Source organism: Phragmites australis, chromosome 4, assembly GCF_958298935.1.
Source record: "Phragmites australis chromosome 4, lpPhrAust1.1, whole genome shotgun sequence".
NCBI lineage: Eukaryota > Viridiplantae > Streptophyta > Magnoliopsida > Poales > Poaceae > Phragmites > Phragmites australis.
The window spans coordinates 25,460,717-25,472,709 of record NC_084924.1 but is presented as its reverse complement, the minus strand read 5'-3'; the positions used below and the strand labels follow the sequence as shown (position 1 = coordinate 25,472,709).

Genomic DNA, 11,993 nt, shown 5'->3' with positions numbered 1-11,993 from the left:
GAGTAGGTGGTCGAAGTGATTGGTGGGTGGTCGGAGTGACTAGTTGGGACCCCGAGTGGGTGGTCAGAGTAAGTGGTTCGGACCTAAGGGGTGGTTGGAGTGACTGGTCGGACCTCGAGTAGGTGGTTGGAGTGGGTGGTCGGAGTGACTGCTGGGTGGTAGGAGTGAATGGTCAGGAGTGAGTGGTCGGGACTCGAGGGGTGGTCAGAGTGACTGGTCGGGACCCCGAGTGGGGCACAAACTCGGCTATAGCAGACTAGGCAAGCCGAGTACCTCGACGACTAAATTAGCAAAGACTCGACGCTAGAAACTAGAACACGATGACTCGACAAGCAACAATACACTGACGATGGACTCAAACTTAACAACGCAAAAACTGAAAACAAAATTGCGAAAGGCACTGTTGGAATTGAGGTCCCGAACAAGGAAAGGTTTCGCTCTGAGGGAAAGCCGAAGGCTCCCGGGTGTGACACGTGTTTAGAGGGTGAATAATCCTAATTCCTCTGTCATCTCAGGTACAGTATGGCCCTATTTATAGCCCATACTCAACCACTCCACACTAGGATTTACAGTTTCACCCCCTCAACTGCCACATTCTCGGCATATTCGGGGGAATTATGGTACAATCAAGTACATTTGCATAATTACAATTGTACCCTAAGCGGCTATGTGGGCTTTGACATCCATTTGGTGCCTTCGGCCAGTCTCATGACTACGCCGCGGGTCTCTCTCCGGCCTCCAACCGAAGGTTCACCATGACCTTCGTTCCTACTCTCCGGTGCCATGGGTCGACCTCCGGCCTCCGGCTGAAGGCACGCCAGAGCCTTCGCCTGCACGGGTGGGCGAAGTCGCAGATCAACCTTCGGCCTCCGACCAAACGTAGGTCCACAATAGCCTTCGCCTGCATTTCCTGAAAACACAACTGCAACATCCATAAGTGATCAGCCACTGGTAGACTTCGACTTGCCATCTGAAGGGGTACAGGAGATCATCCCCAATAGGAATAAAGTGGTTTGGACAATGGAAAACTAAGATCTAAATCCTTTTTTTGTGGGGTAATTTTCTGGACTCTGGGTAAAGGAACTCAACGAAACAAAAGGGATAACTGAGATTACTTAACGTGCAACCGAGGCTCTGATACCGCTTGTTGCGCATTTGCCCGACCTTCCGAAGGTAATATGATAAGTTGATTAGTAGAGTTTCAACTTTAATGATCCAAAGGCTCCGATCATAACAAATCAAGAACCCTCGCAACTACTACACCACTACTCCGGGGTTATCAACCATGCCAAGACACGATTGACCTTGCCAAGAAGGCCTTTCCTGCAAGCGAATCGAGAACACAAGCAAGTACAAGTAGATGCAATGTGAATATTGCTAATTACCAATGAAGCACTCGAGTTTGGGGTTCAACAAACCGATAATTGGCGAAAGTGTATTAAACAGAATAATCTAAACTAAACTCAAGTCTAAACTATGATAGCTACTGTGTATATATATAGGAGGACATTAGGAGGTCGACCTAGGATTGTGCAATCATGGAAAGAGGCGTGCACAACCTGGACTCCGACTTCGACATGATTACAAAACCCGGCAGGGTTCAAAACGATGACACATGATAATATTCCTTTGACTCTAACCAAACTATAAGGAATATATGGTCAAGCTCATATCCATTGGAAAGGGCTCGTTGTAAGCTTTCTAGAATGTCCAAGATTGCCTAAAACGGATTTCGTATGAGAGAGTTATGCCTGTTTTACTGACGTGCTATCCTGGAACTCGACTTTGACTTCGACCATGACCAGAATTCAGCCTTGAGTCCGAGTAGACATGGTCTTCAAGGAGTGACGTTCGAGTAAGATTGTGGTGCTTCTCCCACATTCCTATGCAATAAAACATCACAAGAATTTAGTGGTAATCCATCCAAGAAAACACGAACTGCAAGGAACGAGTTCACCTGGTGGTATAATTGTCATGCACGTGCTCTTGTAATTGGATCTTGTATGATTTGATGATTATTGGTGGTATTGATCGTATCCGAAGAAGCCATGGCCTCATCACGTGGAGTCATTTTGTTAATGTCGTTGTTGTCATAGATGATGGAGACTATCAATTTGTACTTTGGAAGTAGAGCTTGGAGTATTCTTTTCACTACTTGATCATCTCCAATTGGCATCAAACCTAACCCATTTATCTTATTGATAAGAATATTTAAGTGTGAGTACATGTCATTAGCATTTTAATGAGCAAGTTATTTGATGCTATTGAGCTTAATGACTAGCATATGATATTTTTTATTACGCATGTCATTTGTGCCTTCATATATTTCAATGAGATTAGTCCAAATATCATGAGCATTGGTGAGAATATATTCGGTTGAATGCATCAACACATAGAGATGATAAAAGGATATTCTTTGCCATCGCATCGAATTGTCTCTCCTTATTTGTGGGGCGTTGCTTCATCCCCTCCTCGGTGACTCTTCAAACATCTAAACATTTAGCTTATATAAAATAAGTCATTAAAAATTTTGGCCCAATACTTTGTGTAGCTATTGGGCTGGTGAGGTGTAGGAGAAGCAAATGGGCATGTGAGGGGCTGTTTTTAAGATGGGAGGTACATATTTTGGCCCAATACTTTGTGTAGCTATTCCTTTGTCTAATACACATGCCATATATTCGTTTTGCGCTGAAAATTCTGGGCATCCAGTTGAATGCCCATGAACGGAATCCAATGGGGCCGGCCCCTGAATGGCGTGCTAACCAAACCCGCGAGTGCTGGAGGCGTTTCGATTTCCTGGTGTCGTGGATTATCTGGAAGGAGCGGGACACTCGGATCTTCAACACTTGTTTCTCCTCACCTCAGGCTCTCTTAGTAATAGCAGCCTTTTTTTCTTTATGCAACAATTGCGTGGTCTAAGAACTTCGTGCATCTTTGCTCTTCTCGTTAGTGAATCGACACGCGAAGCTTTTTCTGTTCCAATCTTTGATCTGAAATTCATGTTCGCGAGCATGAATTTTGAGGAAGTTCCGAACTAGTTACCTAAAACTAAAGATGCGACAAGTCTCATTTGAACCTGTTCCACATTTCCACCCGACCTAGAACTCCACAAGGGACAGGCTTGGATACTTTCATAATTGTATTGTTGCATCAATCTGAGTCTCAGGTAATCTCGTTCTGATTTATGTCTAAAATCATCTGCATCACAACCACCGCAACATTTTGTTCAGGGTTGAGGCTTAAATCAGACAACCACAAAAGGAGGATGTACAACAGCAAGAAGCTCATGCATAAGACGCTTCCTCATGATCATGCCAAGTTGTTTTATGTCTGTACTCTGTATGATTGTATGTATGTATCTACCATTAATTCCAATAAAAGAGTATTTCTTGTGGACTCATGAAGAGCATACTGCACCAGAACCTTGCTGCAAATGGACAAAAAGAATGGGTGAACTCATGTCATGGATACTATATCACTAGATCAAGAACAATGCATGTACATCCACATCAAGGAAGAAGCAGCGCATCTTGTCTCACCGAGCATGCCTTGACGTCCTGACACCCGCACAACAGCCTACCGTTGAGCAAGTCCATGGCCTGGAACACGCCACCTCCATCGCTTCTCTGGAATAATTCAGTTCAAAATAAACATAAGCCTCGTCCTGTAGTACATCTGAACATGCTGGAGCTGAACTGGACAGTGCTTCCATACAAAATCAGACATAAACTTTTCATAGATTTTAAATAAAGTGGGATTTTGAGCTGCTTTAGGATTCCTGAAAATGCTAATCAAAAGATTGTCAGTTAAAGCTCTATTGACCTTCATATGCTCATTACCTTGTAGTAATCGATAGCGAGAAAATTAGCCCATCGATTCCCCGCTGCACCATAGCATGTATTCACCATATCAATAAGACTCTGGGAATGCTGCAGACACGCTGTCAGCTTCACAGGGACCGATGGGAAGTAGTTCGTGAGGACCAGCGATTTGGTCTTGTCGTTGAGAGGCGCAGATTCAGCACGGTTCGAGCACTTCCCGGCATCCATTCCATCATCACCATCTGAGATCAAATAAGATATGTCAAATATACAAGCGCGATTAACTGCAATTCACAATATTGGGATATTGGTTGCCTCACAATTGTTCTCAACCATGAAGTTCCACTGGTAAGCAATTCCTTCAGTCCTCTGCTTTGAGCTGATGGAGGTGAACACCAGGAGGCGTTGGTTGCTTGCAACCATGTCGCTGATAAGAGGCCAGTCCTGACCATTCTGTGGCATTTTTGACACTGGGAACCAGTACTTCAACAGGCCAGAGGCGTTGAACACATTTGTTAGTCCATTCGGCGTGTGAACATAGTCTTCCAGGATTATAGTGACGATTTCAGATGGATTGGCTGAAAGAAATGCCTCAATTTCCTTGAATGTGTCCAGTGCCAGTTCCTACAATGATCCAAAGTACTCTAATACACTGTACTCGGAAACTTCTTCAGTTGAGATTTTACAGGAGTCAGGTATGTTCAGCATACTCACAAATGCAGTGAAATCATTGCACTTTCCTCCACTTGAATGGCATAACCATACATCTCCTTTGAAGTCATATGTGTCGAGCATCAGCGCGCGAACACCATTCTGCAGATCATTGCTACTGTGATTAGCATGGGAATAATTGGCGAAGTGTGTAAGTACAATAACGGAAGGATCAGAAGGTACATTTAATTGATCAGTGACTGTATCCTCCTGGTTGTCAAAGGTGATGCGTGGGATTCCGGTGTGCGAAGGCTCCCCGACTATTGCGTAGGAATTGTGCGTCGTCAGGTAGGCATACTTGTTGAATGGCAAGGAGTTGTTCTGGGGACCAAATCATAAGCAAAATCCATTCAGGATGCAACATCAGTAGTACGCACAGAAGTAGTTTCGCTCATGATGTCCTTAACAACTGGATCCAAAACCGCATTAACGGAGAATTCTGTGAATTTCAGTCAGTTTCTTATGAGAAACTCCGCAGAAACGTTTGCCTATGTGTAGTCCGGTCTTCGCAACGTTCGAACAGAGGAAAACAGCAAGAGTTGGTAACCAGTAGACTCGCAGAAACACTTGAAGTACAGAGTTACGCTAATATCCTGACGGTATTTTTCATCGTGTTCTCACCATTAGTTGAACAAGAACGCCCTGGCTTAAGGGCATCAGAGTTTTTGCTGGTTGTGGTTGGTATATTTGGTAAGCAGCAAACTACATTCCTTCTAAAATGTTCATCTCTCGGCCTCCTTGGCTCCAGAACAGATCTGAGCAGCCAATAAATCGTTACATGAACTCTGAATCCTAAACCAAAAACACAAACAAGACTACTGCTCCTCGTCCCTCTTCAGAGTTCGGACGCAACAAAGAAACAGAAAAGCGAACGGAACCAGAGAGGCGAAATCTTACAATGAACTGGAAGGTGTTGGTGGCGGCGGAGCGGACGCAGTGGGAGCCGGAGAGCTCCGGCTCACAGTTGAAGCACCACTGCCCCGCGCCGCAGTCCGCGCCCGTCGAGCAGGAGTCGCCCACCTGAACTCAGCAAACGACAAGGCTGAAATCCATGCAGAGATAACCTTAGAATCGAGGGAGAAAGGAGAGAACCGATCGGTTCTTGACGGCCGATTACATTGGCAATTGCCGCTCCCAAGAGGCCAAGCAAGACGAAGAGCGGCGCCACAAGGGCGGGCGCCGCTGTAAAGGTGCCGCCCATCTGGCTGGCTGTTTGGTTCGCTCCTCCGGAAATGTAGAGGGTGTGTGAGAGAGAGGGGAACAGAAAAAGGATGATGCCGTTAAGGATTCCTCAAGGACTCCGTCGTCTTTGGACTTATCAATCATTTGCTCGGGAGAAAGGGGAAGGCTGATTAGTACAGGTTGCACCTTCCTTGCAGAAACAAAACGCTTCCTAATTAACACCAAGAAGGTTGTGCAGATTTGAAAGCTGCTAAGGGTTCCATTGGTTGCTCACATATGTTTTATTTGCATAAATTGTTTATACAAGCTGAAAAAGAGCAGGTTAAGCGAAGTCATATTTACTAAAAAGAGAAGTGTTTAGATAATTGTATCTGTCTAGACAGGCTGAGTCGAGTTTGTATTTGGTTGATCGAATTCGAGGTCATATGAGTAGATATAAGAGTTGAGATTGTGATTAATTACTCGTATGAAAATAATTCGTGGCACTGACAAGTGAGCTCACCTGTATGAACGGATGCAGTAGCATATATCTATCGGGTTAAACTACGGGTGTACATTTGCATTCGCTGGACTAAACTATAATAGTATATACAGGTAACCAAACACACTTTTATCTAAAATTATATGCATCTGCTGGACCAGATTACTGGTATACAAACAACCAATCACACCCTAAATCAAGTATCATTTACACCACTACTAAATTTTGATGCGCAATTATGGTTCGAAAAATCTTCAAAAACCGCTCGATATTCATAAAATTGGTCAATTCAGTCCACACCGAATTCTAAATTCGACCGGTTTCTAAATTTTAATTAAAAATATAAAATCACAAAAAATTCTAAAAATACTATAGAAAATTCTAAGACTTCCTGTGAAAAAATAAAAATAATATCGTTTACATCATATTTTATATGAAGAAAGTTTGAAAAAAAAAAGAAAAATACTAGAATGAATCGTATAAACATGATGATTTGGCCCATCATATTATGGAAAAGTTTAACATGCAAAAGACATATTTTTCCTATGTATAACGTATCATAAGAGGATCTTTAAAATTTATTTCATTTTATTTAGAGTTTTATTAATTTCTCTATGATTTTTATAAAGTGCACAAGAATAAAGTGAACATGTTAAGAAATAGCACTGTAATTAATTTTTTCATGTGTATTATTATTTTTTTCTACATAAAGCATAGTATAAGTAAACTAATAAAAGTGATCTCACTAATTTTGAAGGTATAATGAGTTAATTATAAATTAATCTGCTTGCAACATACTTACACAATCTTGCATGTTACGATAACTATTTTATGAGTTCATGTATTTTTAAAAGATATAGTATCATATAAAAAGACTAGTAAAATTGGTTTCAGATGAATTAGTTATCGATTTTACAAAGTTAAACTTTTTTGTTTTTCTTGAAATTCACTGTAATTCTATAAAACTAAACAGTTTTTGATGGAATTTGAGCGGTTTTCGATCACAAACGAAATACGGAAATACGGTCGGTTTTTGATAGAATTCGAGCTGTTACCAAATAGTTGGTTCACTTGAATTTTGCCTCCAATTTATAAATTTGACCGAGTGTATTTGTCTAAATTCTCGTCGAATTTTGATCGAATTTTCCAGTTTTTTGAATATCAGAAAATCACTGAGAGCTGTTTTCAGGACCCAAACGAATTTTGAACCTTGCGCACAAGTCTATGTATGCAGGTATTAAATGATGGAGAGAAACCTGAAGTGAGACGCGTTCCAATTTTCAGCGTCTATTTGGGGCAGCCGCCAAGTTTCATGTGAACGGCAGAAATCGGGTGCACTTTTTTTTATATTTGAGCTGCTGATTTGGTTCAACTTGGAAGGCGGGGATTGTGAAACAAAGCAAGCGGCCGGTTGGTGTTGCTTCCAAGGCGATTTGTTTGTTTGGTTTCGTCAGGTCGTTGTTTGTTGGTTCATTGATGCGGTCAAGGGAGGGGAACGCACGTCGGCGGAGCAGGCACGCGCGCACGGCGCATCAGAAATGAACCCATCCACCGAAGCGACCAGAAATTCATAGGTGCAAGACCCAACATCTTTGTTGGTTTTGGGATGGCGGTGGCAGGGCGGATCCAGCAAAAATAAATAAATTAGGAGAAGATTCACGCTGAAGTACTTAACAAATAATTGTCTAGTCCAAACTTCAAAATAATATCTTAAACAAACATATCGATAAAAATATAAAATACATCTAAAAAAAGAGCATACCACTAATTTAGCATAGTATTCTTCAATTGTGATAATAACCTAATATTCTTCAATCTTTATGAGGATTAGAAGAGAAAAGTAAATAGAGCATGTAACTAATTTAGTTTGAGGCACTAACATAACGTTTTTTCATATCTTCAAATCATTTTATGCATTGCTAATACTTCTAAATATCTCATTCTCAGTGTAGCATACCATCAAGTCATTGAGCCATTCATCACCTATTTTACGGCGCAAATATCTTTATAATTGATATTGCTAAAAAAAATACTCTCAAGTGATGCCAGTGTCACATAAAGGATCAATGTTAGCTCAATGAGGCGATAAACAAGTAGAGAAGTTATATTCTTCTCAGTCTAAACCATATTTTCAACAACCTTTCTAAGATCACAGCATCGATGAAATTCTTCACTTCTCATAATGTGGAGAATGAAGTTTTAAAGTTGTTGTTTTATCAGTAAACAATCAGCTATTGTGAAATCTTTAACATAGATTTCAACAAGTATCGCAAGCTTATTCATATCAAAATTAGAGAAGTAGTGCCTTCAATTAAGAGAAGTCATGCATACTAATAACTCTGAACTGACTTTATTGAACCAATGATTCATATCTGGTATGATTGCATCGATGGCAGCAATATAAATCTCATCATTGTAGAAATGCATATTTATTACCTTTTGTTTTTGACGTGCAAAATTGTTATAAATAATTATGCGATAATAAGAGCATGGATAATAGTAATAAACCATTGTACATGACCTTGGAAAGAAATGACAGTAGTTCATAATCAAGAATTTCAGATAACATGTGTACTGTAAGAACTAGACAATAGGTGTATAAAAGTGCTCTCAGGAATTGAATAACAACCCCTAATTATTTTATTGAGTACATCAATAACTAGACAATTTACTAAGTTTTTAGCTAGTTATTAGAACCTAGATAGAATTCTTAAAATCACATAATATCATCATAAATAGTATTGTTGTACCAAATCAAAGAGCACAGATTTTGAACAGGACTAACAATCTGCTGTTGAGACAAAAATAGAGACTAAATAACAGGATTCAAACAAGTAATGACAAGCAAAAAGGGATGAATCAACTTCCTTATCCAGAATGTGATATCCTAAACAATCTCAGAACTAACAGCATCACACCATCCAGGGATCAAAGTATAACTGGTGGTCCACTGGAGAGACAGCACAAGAAATATATCTCTATATTCAAGTACAGACCAACAAGAGCCACCAACACGTATTACCAGGGGCTACCACAAATATCAGACAATTAGAGAATCACAGGTCTAAACTATTATACTTAGTAAATTACTCAGTCTCAGTGTATCAGTTCATCATCAAGCAAACCAGAATATATACAAGTACTGTCCAGAACAGAAGAGGGGAAATACTCACAAAGAGAATTGCTGAAAATCACTGATAACCAAGGCAAGGCATGGATCTCCAGCCACTGTCCTAAAAATTCAATCACCCGCCATTGCCACTGGTGAGTAGGAGAACAGAGATACAAAACCTCAACCGCATCACCACTACAAGTGCGGGCGAGCCTCGGCACACATAGCTTCGACCTGTACCAACACAAGGGCTCCTACATCCAATCTCTTGTAGCTCCGAATCACCAAGCTGAAGTCCGAGCTCCACTCAGCTCCAGCACAAGAGGCGATTCCTAAAACCAAAAGAGGAAACCAGTGAGAAACCAAGATGATGGAGGGGTTTTCAATCTTGTACACAAGGAAGAAGGAGCCAGCCTACTAATAGTTGCAGCAGTGCCCTCTAGTACCCCCACAAACCCCCGAAGGGATCGGGGATGCGGTTACACCGCCGCCGCCACCAAAATGGCCGACATCCGCTCTCTCCTCCGTGCTATTGCATTTCCATCACCTACCCTAGCCGGACTGTTGCCACGTCCATGTATACACAACCAAATGGGCTTGGGCCTCACCAAAGCTAATGGGCCAGCTGGTACAGCCAAGAAAAGGTCCAAGGAAACATTCAAATTCTTTTTATTTATTTATTTTTTTCAAATATCTTCACCAAATTTTAATGTTGTAGTTATCGGTTTGATATATAGGATTTGAGTAATTTGTACCTTTCGGGTTTGAAAAAGTTACATAGTTGCATAAAATTGGCTCACACAGGATGAGGACTGAACTTTCATCCTCAGCCTTGGTGCGAGAGCCTCCTCACATGCAACACCCTGTACTAGGTTGCTTTTGCCATAGCTCTCGGGTTGGATATTACGGTCATGTCTATGTACCTTAATTCATGAGTGCCACCTAGAGAAGTATCCAACTTCTCTATGATTGCGACCTCACAATCACACTCATATAGGTGAATTCTCCTAGATGTCCTGTAGGACAATATCAATTGTCATATATCACTAAATTCATTAAGAGCTAAAAGCTCACCCTCCCTTGTAGAAAGAGTAGACCAGCAAATGGTATTGATTTGCTCTTGTATCCACACAGCTTGTTTTCCTAGAGCCTAGTTCATGTGATCTCTGATCCCTTGGGATAGGTTACTATCAGTGTGTACCTTATCAGTGGGTAGTAATCCCATTCCTCTAGGTGATGCCTAAATGATCTTTCTAGCCATTCATTTTGTGAAAGGATCTGCAATATTTCTTTCGGACTGAATATAATCCACAGTGATTATACCCGTCTCTACTGCATGCCTGAGCGACTCGAGTTGTCGTTTTATATGCTTCGAAGTCTTCATATTGTTCTTCTTACTCTTCACCTTAACCAGAATAGTTTGATTATCACAGTAGGTCAGAACAGCCAGAATTGGCTTAACCAATATTGGCAGGTCAGAAAGGAGCTCTCAAATTCTACCTCTACGACTATTGAGTCTAGCACCACTACCTCAGCCTCCATTGTGGAGCGAGGAAGGACAATCTGTTTAGATGAACTCCAAGACATAGCTCTGCCTGCTAGAGTGAAAACATATTCACTCATAGCCTTCATATCATCTAAGTTACTGATCCAGTTAGAATTACTAAATCCCTCCATGACTGCAGGATGGCCAGAATAGTGAATCCCTAGGTTCTTTGTCCCCTTTAGATACTTAAATATCCTCTCTAGTGCTATCCGATTGTCATCTCCTGGGTTGGATGTATAACGACTCAACCTACATACTACATACGAGATGTCAGGTCTAGTTGCACTGGTCAAGTATATGGTTCCTCCCATGGCCTACATTTTTCTTCAGCTTAGCATTTGGGAGTGACTCTAGGCTTACAGTCTATCATTCCAAAATGTGTAAGCACCTTGTCCACATAATAAGATTGACTTAAAGTTATCTCATTCTCACCCTTTAGCAACTTGATGTTTAAAATTACATCAGCCTCTCCTGATCATTCATATCAAAGTTCTGAGATAGGAAAGACTTGGTCTAGTTAATCATTTCCATATCTGTCCCAAAAAGCAATATGTCAGCCACATATAAACATAGAATGGCACCTCGCCCCCCATAATAACTATAATACACTCACTTATTAGCTTTATTAACACAGAAGCCGACCGAGGTTAGTGTAGTATCGATTTTTTCATGCCACTGCTTAGGGGCCTATTTGAGACCATACAAGGATTTGATTAGCATGCATACTTTACCATAGTATTCTATTACCACAAATCCATCTGGCTGCGGCATATAAATCTCCTCATCCAACTCTCCATTAAGAAAAGCGGTCTTGATATCCATCTGATATACAAGGAGATTATGCGAATCTACCAGTGCTAAGATCATGCGGATAGTGGGCAATCTGGCAACGGGAGAATACGTATCAAAATAGTCTTCACCTTCCTTTTGCGTAAAACCCTTAGCCACCAATCAGGCCTTATACTTTTCTATAGTACCATTGAATCTACGCTTTCTCTTGAAGATCCATTTGCAGCTGACCTACTTGCAGCCAACTGGGAGGTCTGCTAGCTCCCAGGTTCTGTTAGTGAAGTTAGAATCCATCTCATTGTGGAATGTTTCCTTCCAGTACTCCGTTTCTGGAGAAGTGTATACCTCTGA

At 41.2% G+C, this 11,993-nt stretch overlaps 1 protein-coding gene across 1 annotated transcript; it reads right to left on the bottom strand.

The window, feature by feature from the left end:
- Nucleotides 1-3,126: 3,126 nt before the first annotated feature.
- On the bottom strand, nucleotides 3,127-5,876 carry LOC133915940 (PI-PLC X domain-containing protein At5g67130-like). The gene is made up of 8 exons (XM_062359349.1): nucleotides 5,650-5,876; nucleotides 5,430-5,552; nucleotides 4,716-4,853; nucleotides 4,536-4,634; nucleotides 4,142-4,445; nucleotides 3,840-4,063; nucleotides 3,540-3,626; nucleotides 3,127-3,427 (listed from the first exon to the last, which is right to left on the bottom strand). Exons 1-8 carry the CDS (start codon nucleotides 5,731-5,733, stop codon nucleotides 3,398-3,400), a joined length of 1,089 nt encoding a protein of 362 aa, XP_062215333.1. The 5' UTR covers nucleotides 5,734-5,876; the 3' UTR covers nucleotides 3,127-3,397.
- Between the last annotated feature and the right edge of the window lie 6,117 nt (nucleotides 5,877-11,993).